The sequence below is a fragment of the Arvicanthis niloticus genome, chromosome 24 (genome assembly GCF_011762505.2).
Source record: "Arvicanthis niloticus isolate mArvNil1 chromosome 24, mArvNil1.pat.X, whole genome shotgun sequence".
NCBI lineage: Eukaryota > Metazoa > Chordata > Mammalia > Rodentia > Muridae > Arvicanthis > Arvicanthis niloticus.
This window is the reverse complement of record NC_133432.1, coordinates 8,659,503-8,679,800: the sequence shown is the minus strand read 5'-3', so window position 1 is coordinate 8,679,800 and position 20,298 is coordinate 8,659,503. Positions and strand designations below refer to the sequence as shown.

Genomic DNA, 20,298 nt, shown 5'->3' with positions numbered 1-20,298 from the left:
AACCCAAAGACAATGCATATGCTCTAACTAGCTGTCTCAGATTCTTACTGCTTTGACTTCCCTATGGTGGAGCATGACCTGGAATTGATAGCTAAAATAAACCTTTTCTCCTCTAGCGTTGCTTTTCATCATAGTATTTTATTAAAGCTACAGAAATGAAACTAGTACAGACTACACAGGTCTAACCAGCTTTCAGACTAGAAGAAGCTACCTAGCCTTTATGAGGCTCACTTTTCCCCATCTGTAAAATGGGAAGAATGTCTACCTACCTCCTGGGGAAGTAGAGGTGTTGAGTAAGTAGATTCACATGGTTTGTGCAGTACCGTATCTAGCCAAGACAGGTTGTGGCTGTGGGTATTTGAGGTGGGATAGAGGGCCTCACTTCAGGACCCACCCTGGTGGAAGAGAAGCCAGCTGTATAACCATAATGGCTTAGAGCCCAGGATACTCTGCTTCAGCCCAGACTCTCAAAGCCTGGCCTCCAAAGACCACATCTCTGTGTCCTCAGTCACTGCCTGGTCCCCTCTGTGGACCTAGGCTGCTCCTTCTGCTTTGGCCCGGATCCTAAGCTTTGGTTAATCATCATAATCACCGTCATCATCATCACCACCATCCCCACCATCATGGGTGGTGCTCAGATCTGGAGAAACCGTTTCTAGCCATCCTTTCAGCAGCCGGGGGAGCTGATCAGTGATCTCATCAGGAGGGACGACGGTCCTTTCCTCGCGCAGCCTGCCACCTGATCGATGATGACTAGAGATTATCAAAGATTGGGGTGACAGGGAGAAAAAAAAAATCTGGCAGCAAAATGCCCTTTACGAATGAAGGAGGTGGTTCTGCTGTGGAACCAGCATTAAAGAGCGAGCCGCCCCTCAGAGACAGCACGATAATGAGCGGACCAAGAGTGGCAAGCGGATAGAGTCCCCACTCTGTGTACCGGAAGTTCTATCCTCCTCCTCACAGAGCGCAAGAACGCTGGCTTCCTTTTCCTATTCCCACAGCTCCTTGGGTAGAAGGTGAGGCCTCTTCCTCGAGACCTATCCTTTCCTCCTTCCTCCTAAAGTGGCCTAGTCTTCTGGGGACCCCCCAAGCTGGCCAGCTGCCCTTGGCCCCAAGAAATAATGAAACTCCTCAAATCTCATCTCTTTCACACAGGTAAGGTTACACTTAGGAGCAAACAGCCCACTCCCCCTGGTGACGGGGAGGCAGGGACACCGTCTTCTCCGTATTTATGTTTTCAACGAGATGTTTCCCAGGCCTGTAAGAAAAACATTCCTGGCTAATGATGAGGAGAAGGTGGACAGGATGCCTCCTAACCACAAGTAAGATGGGAGTTCTGCTGCTGGTGCTCCTACCTCAAGAGTGAACCCCGAGGGAGCAAGGGAGGCATGCCCCCAGAAAACAGACACAAGAGGGCAAATTCCACATGACCTCCCTTGCAGGAAACTTTCAGGAAAGATGAATCCAACAGAATGTAGGTTCGAGGATATTAAGGTCAAGGGGAAGGAGGAAAATAGGGGTTACTTGTTTTTGTTTTGGGTAGACTAGGCTGGCCTTGAACTCACAGAAATCCACCAACCTCTGCCTCCCGAGAGTGCTGGTATTGAAGGCACATGCTACCACGCCCAGCTATTTTCTTTGAAAGATTAAAATTACATTATTTTATATACATGGGTGTTTTGACTGTCTGCATGCATGTCTGTATGTGTCTGGTGCTCCTGGAACTGGCGTTCGAGCTGGTTGTTAGCTCTAAGGTAGGGGAAGGGAACTGAACTCAGGACCTCTGGAAGAGCAGCCAGTGCGCTTCAGTGCTGAGCCATCTCTCCCGACCCACGGGTTACTTCTTAATGAATGCTGACTTTCTGATGGTACTGATGAAAAGTCTGGGTGGTGGATTTTGTTTTTAATGCCCCTAGACTGTAGTGGAGGTGGTTAAGAGGTACATTATGTTGCTCGCTTACTTTCCCATGATCAAAAAACAAAGCACACACACAAGCTTTACGTATCAAAGGAACAGAGAATATACGTACAGACACATTTCACCAGGAAATGCTTGAGGAAGCAAACCTATTGTAGGGTACTTGTTTAGCCTATGAGAGGTCCTGGGTTTCATCCCAAAACTGAAAGAGAAAAAAAAAAAAAAAAAAAAAAAAAAAGAAATGAGAAGTGATGTCTTGTCTGTTAGTCAGTAGTCAGTCTTTCTGTCTGTCCCCACCTCTCTCTCTCTCTCTCTCTCTCACACACACACACACACACACACACACACACTTTTTTTTTTTTTTTTGGTTTTTCGAGACAGGGTTTCTCTGTGTAGCCCTGGCTGTCCTGGAACTCACTCTGTAGACCAGGCTGGCCTACAAACTCAGAAATCCACCTGCCTCTGCCTCCCAAGTGTTGGGATTAAAGGCGTGCGCCACCACTACCCGGCTGGCATACATCTTTAATCCCAGCACTAGGGAATCAAGAGACAGAAAGATCTCTGTGAGTTTGAAGCCAGGTTGGTCCACATATTAACCTCCAGCAGAGTCAGGACAACATAGATAGTCCCTGTCTCAATCAATGGACCAATCAATATCAATCACCCAATCAATAAATGCCACATACTTACGCTCTAGCTAATCTGCCCAGATCCATGACTGTTTCCCCGAGCTTTAACCATCCCAGTGGGAGGGAGGATGTTCTAAATAAGGACACTTGTCAATTTCCTTCCACTATTACACCTTGGAAACAAGGGGGCCTCAGTTAAATTAAATGACCCCTCTTCTGGGGGAAAGAAAAGGCTGAAGCCCTGGATCCAGCGAAGCCCTCCCAGAAAGGGATTTCACACAGTTCTAAGAGCTTAACAGCCCCTTTGTGGGGACAGACACATCTTGACCCAGAATGCTTACATATAAATACCTCTTGCCTATATGTGGGCAGTCCATAGAAGCCTGTAGCTGTAACTCCAGGGCATCTGTTGTTCTCTGACCTCATGCACACAGACCCTGAGACAGACATGCACTTTAGAGACTAAAGTTTAATCAGCCTTAAACATCATACAGCATGTCAGGTCGCCAGTGCTGCCTTAGGAGTCATTGGCCTCTTTGGGTGGCCATCTTGCACGCAATCTCCATGATCCAGATAGAGGGAGGCTTGGGTCTCACCACACCTCCTTCAACAGAGCCCCTCATTCTCAGGATAAATGCAGTCTGCCCTCGTGTGTGTGTGTGTGTGTGTGTGTGTGTGTGTCTACACTGTGGATTCAACCAACCAGCTAAACAAACGGGGGTCAAAAACCATTTTAAGAAGTTAGATGTGGTGGCAAATGCCTATAATCCCAGAAACATCATGGGGCCTGAGGCAGGAGGGCTGAGATATTGAGGTCAGCCTGGCTACATAGCTAGAACTTGTTTAAAAACAGTAATACCAATGACAGATAGGCTTGAGATGTTGCCCACTGGGTAGAACGCTTGCCTAGCATGCATGATCAGTGGTTTTCTATCTATGGGTTGTGACCATCGGAAAACACATTATTTCCAATGGTTTTAGGGACCCCCCCAACCATAAATTTATTTTTGTTGATATTCCATAACTGCTACTGAGCAAGTGGTGGGTGTCTTCATTCCTAAAACCATCAGAAATATGTGTTTGCTGATGGTCGTGACCCACAGATTCAGAACTGCTGCCGTAGGTTCTACCCCCAGCAATGAATAAACTGTTATAATGGTGTTTGCCTGTAACTTTAGCACTTGGGAGGTAGAGGCAGGAGGATCAGGAATTTAAGGTCATCTTTAGCCAGGCAGTAGTGACCCACACCTTTAATCCCAGCACTTGGGAGGCAGAGGCAGGCGAATTTCTGAGTTCGAGGCCAGCCTGGTCTACAGAGTGAGTTCCAGGATAGCCAGGGCTACACAGAGAAACCCTGTCTCGAAAAACAAAACAAAAAACAAACAAACAAAAAACAAACAAACAAACAAACAAAGACCCTGTCTGAAAAACAAAATAGGACTTTTTGGTCTTATTTTGGTTTTTTTGTTTCTCTGTGTAGCCCTGACTGTCCTGGAACTCACTCTGCAAACCAGGCTGGCCTCGAACTCAGATCTACCTGCCTCTGCATCTCAAGTGCTGGGATTTTAAAAATTGCACCTGTTTTGCATATGTATAGACTTTCATTATTGTCGTCCCCCCCCACACACACACACAATAAATAACTACTTATCTAACATTTGGTCTGTGAATTGCAAGTCACCAACAGGTGACTTAGATACAAGGAGGCTGTGTGCAGATAATATACAATTGCAATGCCACTTTATAGAAGGGGCCTGAGCCGGATTGGTCCAATCCGGCTCAGGCCTGCTTGGCTACCACAATCTGACAGCCACTGCAGAGAGGATAGTGTATTTGCAAAGTAGATGAGCAGATATGGGCCCCAAGCCTCTCCAAGAACCAGATGTTGCTTTTCATGAGAGAAAGAAGTAGGGAGGAGATGGCCCAGTGGTTGAGAGAGCCTGCAGTTCTGTCAGAGACCAGAGTTTGATTCCCAGCACTGACGTCAGACTGTCAAAGCTGCCTGTCACCTCAGCTTCAGGGGATTCAATAGTCTCCCTCTTCTGGTCTTCAGGGGCACCTGTACACATAGGGTGTATATACACGAAGCTGGAGATACACAGAAGTTAAAGGTAGACTTACTGGGTGATGTGACCAGACACAAAGCTTTTATGGGTCTGCTCAGTGGTAATGACCATCCATGGTTCTCTGAGGGATTTACGTTTAAAAGGGTGGTTATTGCTGGGCGGTGGTGGCGCACGCCTTTAATCCCAGCACTTGGGAGGCAGAGGCAGGCGGATTTCTGAGTTCGAGGCTAGCCTGGTCTACAGAGTGAGTTCCAGGACAGCCAGGACTACACAGAGAAACCCTGTTTCGAAAAAACCAAAAAAAAAAAAAAAAAAAAAAAAAGGGTGGTTATTTTGGTCTCTCCATACCTAAAGGCCACTTTGTCACTCACTTGCACAGGCCCAGGTGAAGAACTGATGGCATACTTTGTTTATTTAAATATCTTGTACAGGGCAGGTTTTAAGGGCGTGAGACACCTCTCTCAATGGTTAAGGGCATGTACTACCCATTAGAGGATCTGGCCAAGGTCTCACGTTAAAGGTTTATCATCTCCTGTATTTCTTGCTCCAGGGGATCTGGCGCCCTCTGCAGGTCTTCTCATGAACCTGCACTCACATGCTCATACACACCCGCCCCCACTCCCATCCCCTCCCACGCTTCAAAGGAATCTTTCAAACTTTGGGCAGTTTTATTCTTGTATAGGAGGCACTGGGATCACCTTCACCTCCACGTACTCCCTCTCTCATCCCCTCCCACTTTTCCTGACCCCCTCCTTACCAAGGAGTCCCAACCCAACCTGACCCTAATGTGCTTTGTCATATTTCCTTTCCTCTGCCAAGCCCCATGCAGACAGTCACAGCCGCCATGTTCTCATGATTACAACTTCTCACCCAGAAGTCAGGATCCCACGGTACTCCTCCCAACCCTCGGTTCCCAGCTGCATTTAAGGCCTGCTCTGTGGGAGGGAAGACATTTCTGACACCATAGAACTAGTCTAAAGTTCCCTGGATCTGGGGAGGCCCCAGGAGGGGGAAACCTACCACCAATGTTTTGTCAAATGGACATGTCGTTAAACTGCCTTCTAAATATTTATGTTTATGTCATAGACTAGTATAGCTTCTGGCCTTTGTCCAAAGAACCTCTTTTGGCAGTGTAGGACAGGCAGTCAAAATGGAGGACTCATAACTGACCAAACTGTGGAGACCACGTGATTTCTGAGAGCTCGGCCCCAAACAGCAGTCAGCAGTTTTGAAAACAGTAGCCTCCCCACCTTTGAAAAGCCAACTAAACAACTGTTATCTGAGCTGGTTTTGTGAGAAGAGCCAGTGTGGGGGAAGACTAAAGATATGTAGCTTAGCCGTGTGACCTCTGATCCCTGTGACTTTTTAAAGTTAACTAAAAGCAAGCGACATCACAGCCCAGGGAGCTCGGGGGCATATCCGGGTGTTTCCTCTGTCTCCTGAGAAACTAGAGATTTGGGATGTCTCAGGAAGCCTCCCCTTCCACCCTTTCCTCCATACTGACAGACAACTGCAAACACATTTTCTTTCTTTCTTTTTTTTTTTTTTCTTTTCGCTGGGTCCAGCTCCTCTCCTGCCCAGGACCTTTGCTGACAATTCCACTTCCCTGTAGAGCCTGCTCAGAGTGCAAGAACATACGCGGCCCATGATCTCAGACCTGATGAGCCCTTCTACCCACAGGCCTCTCTGCCTTTGCCCTGCTTCATACACGTAAGTGGCCACGTAATGTGTGCTATGTTGGCTGATAAGCTGTTGCGTGAGACGTGAGCTCACTGAGAAGCTGGCTCCCCGAAGCAGGAGCTGATCCTCTGCTTCAAGCAGAGTCTTTGTCTAGTGTCCTGGGAGACCCCTTAGGGAAAGGCTCAACTTCCCTAACTCTGTGACCCACAGGGGACAGAACAGCAAACCAGACCAAGAGCAAGAGGGCCGAGTCCTTGAGGCAAAGCATTTCGCACGGAGTGACCATCGGTTAGCTCATGCTAGGAAGATGCCTGTGGTGGAGAGAGGAGCTGGAAGCTTGGATAGGAAAACAAAGCTCCAACAGGAACTCCAGCTGGCAGCCTCAGTTTCCCCAGTTACTGTCGGCTGGATGTTTTGAGCACCTCACCCGGTGGTATTTCGTTCATAGTCTTGCTTTATTCTTTTATTGTGGCTTGCTGTCTACCTAATCAACGTACGTATACAAAACCCAAATCATTGCCTTTAGACAGCCAGCAACCAACCAGCCAATCAACTGATCAACCGACCAGTCAATCAACCAACCAGCCAATCAACTGATCAACCGACCAGTCAATCAACCAACCAGCCAATCAACTGATCAACCGACCAGTCAATCAACCAACCAACCAATCAGCCTTTGCTGGAGAGCTGGCTAAGCAGTTATGAGCACCGGCTGTTCTTCCAGAGGACATGGTTCGATTCCCACCACCCGTATGTAGGCTCACAACTGTCTATAGCTGTAATCCTATGGGCTCAGATGCCTTCCTCACATGTGCGGATTTACATGCAGACAAAGGTCGCATACATAAAATAAATAAAAGCCCAAGTCATGGCTGCCACAATTACCTGGACCAGACAGAACAATAGACTGTGATTGTTAAACTCTCTCTCTCTGTAGCACAGGCACACCCCAGGGTTTGAAGGCCTGGGGTGTACCCTGGTTGGCCGTCTTATTTGAGAAAGAGAATACTCAGAGGCTAGCTGTGTTACAGTGTGTTCCGCCAGCGTGCACAAGGCAGTCGGTTTCATCGAAAAATCAATTGAGGAGCTGAAGAGATGGCTTAGAGGTTAAGAACATGCACTGCTCTGGCAAAGGACCTGAGTTTGGTTCCCAGTACCCATGTCAGGTGGGTCACAACCACCTGGAACTACAGTACTGGGGGTCTGATGCCCTCTTCTGGCCTCTGGGGGCATTACACACACACACACACACACACACACACACACACACACACACACACACACACACACATATAGAGTCTTGGAGGGTGGGGGTTGGGCTGTGGTGGTCAGGACAATGGTTCCAAACAGGTCTCTTGGATAAGCCCCGGCAGGTGATGAATAGCTCTACTCTTGTAGTGGTGAAAGAGACTTCTCAGGTAGGAGCAAGGCAGAAAGCTTTAGACAGACCTTACACTGAGCGGCCCGCCCGGGGCGGTGTCATTAAACCATCCTCCAGGAGGAGGGGGCAGTGGGGGAAGGGTCAGAGAGAATAGCAGGTGTTGAGAAATGTTGGCTTGATGAGGCTGGCCATGGGCCAAGGAATTTACGAAGCTTCCAGAAGCTAGAGAAGGCAAGAAACCGCTTAAACAGCAACAAACCCATCCAGGTCTCCCTCCTTCCCTCTCTGCCTCCCCCCCCCCCCCCCCCCCCCCCCAGGGTCTTAAGCTTGCTGGCCAAGCACTGTACCCTTCTTCCACTGAGCTAAGTTTCTTTTGGTTTTCTATGGAGGCTTTAGAGAATCAGGTGGGCGGGGGCACACCTTTAATCCCAGCCCCAGGAGGCAGAGGTCAGCGGATCTTTGTGAGTCCAAAGCTAGCCTGGTGTACCTATCACGTTCCAAGCCAACCAGAGCCCTTATCTCAAGGAGAAACAAAGAAACAAAAATCTCCCGCAAAGCGCGCTGCTTATCAGCTCTGGAAGCCAGAAGTTCCTAGTAAGTCTTATTGAAAAAAAAAAAAAAAAAAAAAAAAGGGTGCCGATAAGCCATGCTCCTTCTAGGATGGTGGGATCAGAGCCCCGTGACCTTCCCAGCTTGTAGAGGACTCCCTGGCCCTGCCTGTCCCAAGTATTTGGAAGTAGGGAACTAAATAACATCTCTCTCCTTTCCCGGGGTCCGAATGACAAACCAAACTTCTACTCCAGTGGAGAACTAGAGAGTCTGGGGCTGATTTACAGATCAGTGGGTGAGAGATGCAGGCACATGGTTTGCACCCGGCAGCCAGCGTGGACAAGGAAGCCATAATGGCTGCATAGACAGACCCGGTCCTCCATCTCCTTCTCCATCTATATACTGTAGCCCTTACCCCAGACACAAGCTGCTTTCCCAGCAGGGCAGAGTTGCCTACAACTAGTTGGAGGGCTAGGTGGATACTCAGGTGAGGTTTTCACGACTCTCCCATCCCCTCCTTGTATGAGAGACGGTCAGTAGTTCATGAGCCCAGCTGGGACCATCTTCCACGAGCAGGCCCACCTGATCTCCCGGAGATGGTGGCAGTTTGGTTTGGAGGTTAGTCCTGCAGGGCACTGGGCTCAGAGCCTCACCCTCCAACCTTTACTCCACGGTGTGGCCGCAGAGGAGGAGATTTAATTCCGTTTGTTGCTCAGCGTTTCCGAGGCGAGAGGTAACTGATACACAAAGGCAGAGAAGCCATGTTAATATGACATGGAGGATGGTGGGTACCGACTTTAGAAACGAGAGTGAAGGGTTAATCCTCCATTTGATGGGGTTTCAAATCACCATGGAAACATACCTCTGGGCATATATGGGAGGGCTTAACTAGATTATGTTTATTGAGGTGTAAACACCCACCCTAAATGTGGGTAGCATCGTTTTTTGTGGGCTGGGGTCCCTTTCTGAAAAAAAAAAAAAAAGAGGCAGATTGTATGTCCCAGTGAACTGTAAAGGAACTAATCTTCAACAGTAGAAAGGGGGCCGGACAAAGATGGAGGAAGCCAGGGGATGTTCCTGCTCTTGCGCAGGAGTGACGGTGGAGTGGGCGGGGGGGGGGGGGGGGGGGGGAGAGGCAGGGGTTTGGGGGGACAGGGAAGCCGTGTTCGTGTTCGTGTTCGTGCAGCCCTCGGAGAGGATCAGCCCAGCAGAGAAAGTTTCTGTGGAGCTAGGGAGGAAAAGGAGAAGTTCAAGGTGCTGGTACCCAAAGCATGCACTGTGCGTGCTTGTTGAGCCGAGAGGTTGCCTCGACCTCTCTGGTTCCCAGTGGCACTGGGTGCCTTCTGGAAAGAGGTCTTTCCAGAAGGGAAACCTGGGGCAGTACTTGCATTTTGAGGAACAGAATGTCATTGGGTTTGACGACCCAAGGAGAGGCTTCTCCTCCTCCATCGATCTTGCACATGAATTTGCTGCTGGAACTGCAGGAAGTGTCTTTTTAGAACTTTGTAAACCAGATTCAGTCACCCGCTGCATCGCTTAACACACACTTCAGCAATGGCTGATTCATTCGTCTCTGAGGCTTTCTTTCCAGCTGATAGCCTTTTTATCTGGTGATAATCCTGTGGGGGCGGAGGGGGGAAGGAGGCGAGCATAACCCTGGGAAATCACCCTGGGAAGTCTTCAAATCTTAAACACAGCAAATTAAGGGAGGGCTGAGACAGTGAGTCTCAAGTCACAGGCTGGATACTATACTGTTCAACTTGATTATAAATATACTCCGTGAGTGTGCGCATGCGTGTGTGTTTGCACACACACACACACACACACACATATGCAAACACACACAGACATATACACACACACACACACACACACACACACACACACACAGACATACAGACACACACACACACACATATATATACCTTTGAGGCCAGCAAGCCCCCATCCTCCTGTCTCTACCCCTACTGGCTTTATAGGGTGGCATCTCTGGCTTGTGCTGGTGACTTTGCAAAAGGTAAAGTGAACATCTCTCTCTCTCTCTCTGTCTCTCTGTCTCTCTGTCTCTGTCTCTGTCTCTGTCTCTCTCTCTCTCTCTCTCTCTCTCTCTCTCTCTCTCTCTCTCTCTCTTTCTGTTTTTCAATATAGGATTTCTCTGTGTAGTCCTGGCTGTCCTGGATCAGGTTGGCCTTGAACTCAAATAAACTCCTGCCTCTGCCTCCCTAGTGCTGGGATGAAAGGTTTGTGCCACACTCCCCCATTTACCTTCCCTTTTGAGACAGGGTCTCGTGTTTCTCATGCTCGCTTTGAACTTTCAGGGTATCGGAGGCTGACCTTGAAAATCTGATCCTCCTGCCTCCACCACCCAAGTGGCTGAGATTACCAGCATGTGCTATTACACCTGGATACAAGCATATTTTTGCTACATGAATGAGAAGCCCATGTATGTGTCTGTGACATGATACTTGTGTGTGTGTGTGTGTGTGTGTGTGTGTGTGGTTGGTCAGAGGACAACTGTGCAGTCAGCTCACTCCCTCAGGTGGGTTGCAGGGATCGAACTCTGGTCATCAGTCTTGTGGAAGACACCTCTACCCACTGAGTCACCCCATCACCCCGGGGAAGCCCATACTCTAGAGCAGTGGTTCTCAACCTTCCTAACGCTATGACCCTTTAATACAGTTCCTCATGTTGTGGTGACCCCAGACCATAAAATTATTTTCATTGCTATTTCATAGCTGTAATATTGCTATGGATGGTAATGTAAATATCTGTGTTTTTCAATGGTCTTAGATGATTCCTGTGCATTGTTTGATCCCCAAAGGGGTCACGACCCACAGGTTGAGAACAGCTGTTCTAGAGTAATCACCAGTGACTTAACATATTCTTATACACCCCCCCACACACACACACACTCCACCCCATCGTATTCCTTTGCTGCCCTTTCTTCCTTGATTTGTGCTTGTGAAGTTTCTGTCTTGGTGTAAACTTAAAATGTTCACTTGGTTGCTAGGCAACAAAAGATATACAGTTGGGAGGCATACCCTGTTCAGTTGTCTCTGAGCAGCTCTCTGGCTGGACCTGACAAAACTCCAGCCTGAGTAGGTGTTAGGTGGGAAGCTGGTTAAAGACACAGATGTGGAGGCCTGATCCAGAGCCAGTGCTACTGGGCAGCTGGGGGAAACTCCAGGAACTGACCCACTCCCCTAAGAGGCCAGAGAAAGTCAGTGTTTAACATGTAAAATCATATTGCTTCAGGGAGAGGCTGCTCACACCCAGAGGGAAATAAGCTGGGGAGATTGGAAGAGGCAGAATTCAGGGCTATTTTTTTTCCCTATCAGACCCACTCAATGCCATCCCATTCATCCATTCCTGTTCCATCCCTTCTCTCCCTGTTCTATCCCTTCTCTCCCTGTTCCATCCCTTCCCTCCTTGTTCTATCCCTTCCCTCCCTGTTCTATCCCTTCCCTCCCTGTTCCATCCCTTCCCTCCCTGTTCCATCCCTTCCTTTCCTGTTCCATCCCTTCCCTTCCTGTTCCATCCCTTCCCTCCCTGTTCTATCCCTTCCCTCCCTGTTCCATCCCTTCCCTCCCTGTTCCATCCCTTCCCTTCCTGTTCCATCCCTTCCCTTCCTGTTCCATCCCTTCCCTTCCTGTTCCATCCCTTCCCTCCCTGTTCCATCCCTTCCCTTCCTGTTCCATCCCTTCCCTTCCTGTTCCATCCCTTCCCTTCCTGTTCTATCCCTTCCCTTCCTGTTCTATCCCTTCCCTTCCTGTTCCATCCCTTCCCTTCCTGTTCCATCCCTTCCCTCCCTGTTCCATCCCCTCCCTCCCTGTTCCATCCCTTCCCTTCCTGTTCTATCCCTTCCTTTCCTGTTCCATCCCTTCCTTTCCTGTTCCATCCCTTCCCTCCCTGTTCCATCTTTTCCTTTCCTGTTCCATCCCTTCCCTTCCTGTTCCATCCCTTCCCTTCCTGTTCCATCCCTTCCTTTCCTGTTCCATCCCTTCCCTTCCTGTTCCATCCCTTCCTTTCCTGTTCCATCCCTTCCCTTCCTGTTCTATCCCTTCCCTTCCTGTTCTATCCCTTCCCTTCCTGTTCCATCCCTTCCCTCCCTGTTCCATCCCTTCCCTCCCTGTTCTATCCCTTCCCTTCCTGTTCCATCCCTTCCCTTCCTGTTCCATCCCTTCCTGTTCCATCCCTTCCCTTCCTGTTCCATCCCTTCCCTCCCTGTTCCATTTCTTCCCTTCCTTCCCTGTTCCATCCCTTCCCTCCCTGTTCCATCCCTTCCTTTCCTGTTCCATCCCTTCCCTTCCTGTTCTATCCCTTCCCTTCCTGTTCTATCCCTTCCCTTCCTGTTCCATCCCTTCCCTCCCTGTTCCATCCCTTCCCTCCCTGTTCTATCCCTTCCTTTCCTGTTCCATCCCTTCCCTTCCTGTTCCATCCCTTCCCTTCCTGTTCCATCCCTTCCCTCCCTGTTCCATTTCTTCCCTTCCTGTTCCATCCCTTCCCTCCCTGTTCCATCCCTTCCCTCCCTGTTCCATCCCTTCCCTCCCTGTTCCATCCCTTCCTTTCCTGTTCCATCCCTTCCCTCCCTGTTCCATCCCTTCCTTTCCTGTTCCATCCCTTCCCTCCCTGTTCCATCCCTTCCCTCCCTGTTCCATCCCTTCCTTTCCTGTTCCATCCCTTCCCTTCCTGTTCCATCCCTTCCCTCCCTGTTCCATCCCTTCCTTTCCTGTTCCATCCCTTCCCTCCCTGTTCTATCCCTTCCCTTCCTGTTCTATCCCTTCCCTTCCTGTTCCATCCCTTCCCTCCCTGTTCTATCCCTTCCCTTCCTGTTCTATCCCTTCCCTTCCTGTTCCATCCCTTCCCTTCCTGTTCCATCCCTTCCCTTCCTGTTCTATCCCTTCCCTTCCTGTTCCATCCCTTCCCTTCCTGTTTCATCCCACCCCATCCATGTATTGCACAGGAGAACTTCTTTAATTCTATCATAATCCAACAACTTATAACCAACCTATTTCGTGATGAAGAAAGAAAGACACAGAGAAGTTGAGTCACTTACCCAAAGTTACACAGTTAGGAAGTGGAGGAGCTCGGATTCGAATCAAGATCAGGAGTCTCAGCAAGTAACCAGCATGGTGGAATGGAATGCAGGTTCTGAGGCTGGACAGGCTGATTCTAGCCCCATTTCTGTCATCTCTATGGTTGACACTGTACAAGCTGCTTGGCCTATGCTTCAGTTCCCTAAGCTTTGAATTAGAGAGAGTGAAGAGCGAGGTACTGCATAGCAGGAAGCATCCTGTCTGTCAGTGACTCCAAAGCAGCCTGTGAAGACTGGCTTTCCATCCCCATTAGCCATTGGGCTAACTGGTTAATACCTTCTGTAGCCCAGCAAAGAACAGGGATGAGTGGTCTTGCCTGGCTCCTGCTCCATATCTGACTTTCATCTTGCACTGGCTCTTGAATGGGAGGTTCAGGCACAGGACTAAGTTAGGAATAGTGTGTGTGTGTGTACATGCTACAGTGTACATGTAAAGGTCAAAGGACAACTTTCAGGAGTCAGTTCTCTCCTTCTACCATATGAGGCCCAGGAATCAATCATCAGATTTAACAAGGACATTTTACTGATGGAACTATGTCACTTGGTGCTGCGGAGTGCAGGAAATTGACGTGACTGCCCTTGGAGATGTATGGAGAAGATCCCCCTGCCCCATGTCACCCATCCATCCCTTTATAGTAACCGTGTTGTCATGGCACCTAAGTGCCTCTCCATCAGATGCTTGTAGGGGCTTTACATTAAAAAATAATCTATGAATGTTTTGTCTGGAATGTCTGTAGGCTGCACGCATGGCTGGTGCCTGTGGAGGCCAGAAGGCGGCACTAAATGCTCTGGAACTGGAGTTGTAGGTGGCTATGAGCTGCCACATGGGCGCTAGGAACTGAACTCCAGTCCTCTGGAAAAGTGCCTAGAGCTCTTAACCACTGGGCCATCTCTCCAGCCTCCTTATAGGGGCTTTGGAAGTCTCTTGTGGAGCTGGGCTTGAAACCATCTAGGTTTGAGCTCTGGGGTCTTCAGGGCTGGTATATGGGAGGAAGGGCTGAGTGGGGGAGGGACCCTTCAACGGCTGTGGCTGTGATTGGGAAAGGGTATTTGTGGAGGATGGTGGCTATACATGGGGACTGGGAACAGTCTCTCCCTCAATCCTGCCAGCATTCAGGAGTGTCCTCAGTGGTAATTTGGCTAATGAGTACAGTGGCCCAAGGGGGACAGAAAGATAAAACTCAGTCTCCTGGTCCCAAATCAGGACCCGGGAATCTTCATCTTTCCAACAGGACACCTGCATCTGCTTCCTCTAGTCTCAGTGTGAGCTTCCTGGATACCAAGCCCGGGACTGTGTGTGGTAGGAGGATGTGTGACATTCCAACCCAGTACAACAAAAGACACCAGCCGGCAGAGTCAGTCCGCTTTGTTTTTTCTTCTTTTTTAATAGTTGAACCATAATGCAAACAAGCATAAGTAAGTAGACTTTGTGTTGAATCCCATAAAATGAGAAGATGAGGGTTATATAGAAGAGAAGCATGCGAGAACACAGCCTGGACAACCTCACGGAGGGCGTGGGGGGGTGGCGGCGGCGCTGGAGCACACGGGACACGTGGCAAAGAGTAGCAGCATAGAGATGCCGGAGTTGGGTGGGGGCATCCGAGTTTCTGACAGCTTATAGGTGGCGAGCTGGAACCTGGGTTCTGCCTGTTCTCCCCAGCCTCCCTGTAACCCCACAGTGAACACCTTTGGGTGTAACCTGACCCCATGTCGGACTTACAGCAAGCAACTGCTGAGCCTGGAGTGGGTGAGTCTTACAGTCATAAGGACAACACAATAGCAAAAGTGGGGAGACAGAGCTCAGGGGCACAGAGGGGGGATGGGGACGGGGATAACCTCAGACCCAGCTCGAGAGATGGTGTCTTGGAGAATCTATCTTAAAAACACATAGCCACCCTCTGGCTTGGGAGCTTTGCTCTATCTTTCTCCACAAAGCTCTTGGATCTCCGTTTGAAGCAGGTAAGAAAAACAACCATTGAACTGGGAGGCGGGCTCTGCTGACCTCATCCAGATCTGTAAGCAGAAGGCCCACAGCATCAGGTAGACAGTTCGATGGCCCCTGAGACCCAAAAGCAATGACCTCTTGGTCTAGTGGTTGAAGGTCCTGCCTGCCTTCCCAGGGAGCACTCACTACTTTCTGGTGGCCTTTGTGGCTGTCACACATGGCAGGAGGTTGCTAGTGGCATCTAATAGGAAAGGTCACGGATGCTGTTCAATCAGTATCCTGTGATACCCAAGACAGCCCAGGCTGTGAAGACTCCTTCAGTTCTAAACAACATGGCGGCCAAGGTTGGTTGACTAGAATCTCCTAGAGGTCAGTTCCCATCTTCACTTGTCTAGGAGAAAGTCAACCCACTTCTGCCTTCCAGGGACACCTCGTTAGAAACCGCCTGCCTTGCTTGGGTCAGAGATGCCCGGTTATCTATGACCACTCAGACATGTCTGAACCAAACAAACATAAACACAGCTGAGGTACGCTCGCTCACCCCAGTATCACCCTTGTCTCCGGTAGGTCGGCTGTACTTTGCTGAGATTCTTGCGACTAGAAGTGTTTCAGATTTTGGAATTATTTTTGATTTTGTAATATTTGCATATTCATGACGGGATATTTGGCAGATGGGACGCCACCTCTAAACATGAAATTTATGTACTATGTACATTTCACGTATATGCCTTACATAGAGAGCCAGAGGCAATTTGTTGACCATGCTGGGATGGGATCCAGGACTCTGCATGCCAGGTGAGCTCTACCCTCGAGCTGCATGTCCAGGCCACCCATTCTTTTAAACACTTTTGTAGATGAACGCAAGTTTTTACTTGTGGTGTCCTGTTGGCGCTCAAGGCATTTTAGACTTTGGAGCATCTTGGCATTGGGGATTAAGATGTCAGACTTGTAATAGAAAACAGATTCCCCTGGGGTCCCTGTGCTGGAGACGCGGCATGGCCAACTTCTCCTCTTGGGTGCCTTTTCCTTTAGGTGGGGCCTGGCAGTGAATGAGAGAGAAAAAGCCAGCCTGGCCTGAACCTCCCAGTGCTGAACCCTGTCCATGAAGGCTGTCCACATTGGGTCCCTTGGCTGGACTTAACCTGGAAGCCCACAGCTTCTGTGGCTCTGTGTGGGTGGGTGGGTGTGCCTGTGAGACAGAGAGAGAGAGAGAAAGAGAGAGAGAGAGAGAGACAGAGAGACAGAGAGAGACAGAGAGACAGAGAGAGACAGAGAGGGGGCACAAGGATGGGGTGGGACTCAGATATCAGTGTCTGAAACCTTCCATTTTGCCTTGGGCTAGAACAGAATCTCCACTCTTGCATTCTGAAGCAGGGGCTCTTTGTCAGGGAAACCCACACCCTTGGTCCTGTGTTTTTGGGACAATTCAGCTTTCTCCCTTTATACCGAGGCATCCCTCAACTTCCTTCACCCAAAGCTGGGATCTCTCTGCTCTCTCTATCTTAACTCTCTACCACAGATTGGTACCAGGTCTTGCTGACCTATGACTCTGCCTGCCTCTCCACTCCCTCAAGCTAGTGAGGATGGTCATCTTGCTATTGGGATGGTGCTGTCCACCAGCCGCTGAAGCTAAACGTGGTATGAGAAAAGGGAAGACAGAAGCTTATCAGAGCTGGCACTCTTGGGTTGGTACTGTCATGGAACACTGTCTTGCTCAGGTACAACCTGGAATCAGACCTTCTGCATAAACGAGGCAGCAACAGAATGTGGGTCAGGTCTGCTTGCATCATAGTGGGACCTAATCATCCCCCCGCCACTCTAAGAAAATCACCTGCTTTCTCCGAGGGCATGCAAGGGAAGCCCTCTCCTCTCCCGTGGGCCGAACTTCTCGGGGACCGTGGTCACAGGAATAGCAGAGAGCGTAATGGGTAACCTACTCCAGAGAAACAGGGTTGGAGCTAGTGCCAACCTCATAGAAGGTGAGATAAACAAACCAGCTCACTCACCCACTCCAGTCTCCTATTCTCAGCCATACTTTGGGCTTGTTGCTGGTCGTGGGCTTGAACGAAAAGCCGCCAGCAGAGGGCAGTATTGACCCACCCGGTCTACCACCTTGCTTAGCCTTTGGATAAGCTACTTAGGGCATTTTGGCAAAGGAGAGAAGGGTACCCAACTGATCTCCAGCCTTCTAACCAGGAGCTAAGAAATCTGCCAGTGTCAAGATTTCAAGTGTCTTTTAAAAATATTCTCTCTTGGGGGTTGGGGACATAGCTCAGCCTGACATCTGTGAGGTCCTGGGTCCCATCCCTAGCACTGATAAACAGACGTCCCTCTTGTACCTGGTTATGTAATGGTGTCTTTGGACTCTGGCAAATGACACAGGGCTTCCATCTGTCCACTCACTACTGGCAGCATGGGGATATCCGGGGGTGGGGGAAGCGTGGGGGTAGGGGGAGCCTGTCACAGAGTAAGCATTCCTTATTCAGAGGTGCGAGAACCGTTCACGCATGCGTGCATGCAGCTTGGTGTGCAGAGAGAGGGCTCTTCGATGGAGGTTGGGCACAGCAGTTCAGATCTGGGGAATCAGCTACATTTTAAGCGTCCCCAGAGAGGCTTGAAAGGTTGAGAAGTTGTCCCTGGGACTGTGTTGGAGGTCAATAGGTCACTGCCTTACCTTTGGGCTACAGAAGGTAGCTCTGGGGTACTAGGGGCTTAGTCTCCACAGGCATGGGAGATCAAGTAGGAAACACTAGTACTAAGGTAGGCCGGGTGAGATTCCAACGAGGACCAGGTCCACATGCTAGTGATGGGGATGAGACAGAAGTTGTCCAGTGCCACATGAGACCTGTCTTTGAACTCGGGGGTGGGGACTGAAGGCCGGGGATGTGGCTCGGTTGGTAGAGTGCTTGCCTAGCATGTAGGAGGTCCCAGCTTTGAGCCTGTGGCAAAATCATAAACTGGATGTGGTAGGGTTAGGAATTAAAGGTTATGAGTTCGAAGTCAGCCTGGGCAACAGGAGACCCTGGGGGGGGGAGGGGAAGGAAGGAAAGGAAGGAAAGGAAGGAAAAAAATTTAAGAAAGAAAGAAAGAAAGAAAGAAAGAAAGAAAGAAAGGAGGAAAGGAGGGAGGGAGGGAGGGAGGGAGGGAAGGAAGGAAGGAAGGAAGGAAGGAGGGAAGGATTGGAGTCCTTAGGGTTTTGGACCCCACAGCTGTAAAGTTTTCAGCATTTTCTATTTGACAGCCCCCAACCTTAGCATTAGGACAGCAGGCCCCAGTTCACAACATAGAGGAAATGGTTGTCTGTTTTGTTTTTCCTGCCTCACAAAACCAAACAGGAGCACAGAACATGGGACCCCAGAGCCAATCTCTTGAGCCTGGGGACCCTGGAGGTTTCTTGGCTGTCTGTAACTTTTATTTATTTATTAATTCATTTATTCAATTAGATAAGGGACCACTGCACTGCCTCAGAAGACCATTACCTGTGAGGACCAACTGGTCATGGCTAGAATTCTGTTGCCTGTGATGCTTGTTCTGGTGCGGGGAGGGGATTATTGTCAAGCAGGAGGCTAGCTCATTTAGAGGAATGAAAGCAGCTACCCCATTCCTCCCTGACATCTGCCCAAGGCTCCAAAGCACTAGAAAAGATCCACCCATCCATTTAATGAGGACAAACTTAGAAGAGTTACCCAAATACCCTTGATGGCAAAGTCCTTACTCCCAGCATGCTTCCTGGCCCAGCATGGCCGCCCATGGCTGGGGTTGCCTGGGGAAGATAGCTCAACATCCTGTGGTCCTAGCTGGGGTTGGTGAAAATGGGGAGGGGCTTGGCCAATCCACTGTGTGGTTAAATTTGCCAGATAGACCTCTGCTGAGAGGGTCAGACTCTAAACACCTCGGATTCTGTGTGATTGGGTCCTCCACAAGGACACGTGTGCCTGTGATTAGTAAGGGGGCCTGATGTGTTTCAGGGAGGCTGACACAAGCCTGACATGGGAGGGATTAACAGTATCTAGGGACATGTTTCATGGCACTGGACATCCTTCAGGAAGGCAGTGGACTCACAGGTAAGGTCAGCGCATGTGCAGGCAAAGGACAGAGAATGACTTAGGTCTCTCTCTCTCTCTCTCTCTCTCTCTCTCTCTCTCTCTCTCTTACACACAACACACACACTGTCATAAAAAGAGGATAGAAATGAGCTGAAGTGGCCAAAGGACTGGCTCAGGGTGATCTGAGGCCCAGTGTTAGCCATCTTCAGACCCCAACAGGAGTGACGGCCATGACCCAGTGGTTTCATGCACCGCAGCCTGCCCTTGGGAGCAAGCGGGCAGGGAGGACGCGGTTCTGTAAGAGCCACTACAGGGTACGAGGGTGATGCATCACAGCCCAAGGGTCAAGGAGAAAACCCAGGGTTGGGGTTGAGAGAGTCCAGAGCGGGAAGAAGGACCAGGACTTAGCAACAGGACAAGAGGCAGGGTGGGGCCGCTTGGGGTCCTGTGGGGAAGGTTCAGCCGTGTGTGTCCGTGTTTAGTCAACCTGTGGCCGCCCTTGCTTGGGCACTTGGGGCAGCCACCCCACATCCCATGGGGCAGGAGGATCCAGTTAGGAGCTGAAAACCCTGTTGGACAAGAAAAGGGGTTAGTGGCGTAGACACCAGGCTCCTTAGCTTCCTTCAGGAATCAGCGTGTGACAATGCCTGGGAGACAGCAAACTCCAAACCAACTATAACCAGACCAGGCGCAACGAGAGAGATATCCCAATGGTTCCAAAGTACTTGCTGCTCTTCCAGAGAACTTGAGCTCGGTTCCCAGCACCTATGTGGGGCAGTTCACAATTGCCCCTAACTCTCCAGGTCTCTGCACGCATGTGCACACACATGGATGCACACACAGGGGGGAGGGGGCAGGGGCAGGAGGTTAGGTTGAGGGTAAGCATCAACACACTGGTTTTCTTGCTGCACCCTGGGGCGGGGGGAAGGTTAAAAGAATGAGGCTTCACACACATCACTGTGTCACACGGCTTCTGGCAATTCCGAAAG

At 49.8% G+C, this 20,298-nt stretch overlaps 1 protein-coding gene across 3 annotated transcripts in view; it reads right to left on the bottom strand.

The window, feature by feature from the left end:
- Positions 1-14,684: 14,684 nt before the first annotated feature.
- The window catches only part of Nos1 (nitric oxide synthase 1), a 177,641-nt gene continuing 172,027 nt past the window's right edge, over positions 14,685-20,298 (bottom strand). For all 3 annotated transcript variants that reach the window (XM_076922586.1, XM_076922585.1, XM_076922587.1), the window contains one exon: positions 14,685-19,878. In XM_076922586.1, the coding sequence (XP_076778701.1) occupies positions 19,863-19,878 (16 nt within the window). In that variant the 3' untranslated portion in view covers positions 14,685-19,862. The remainder of the gene's footprint in view (positions 19,879-20,298) is intronic.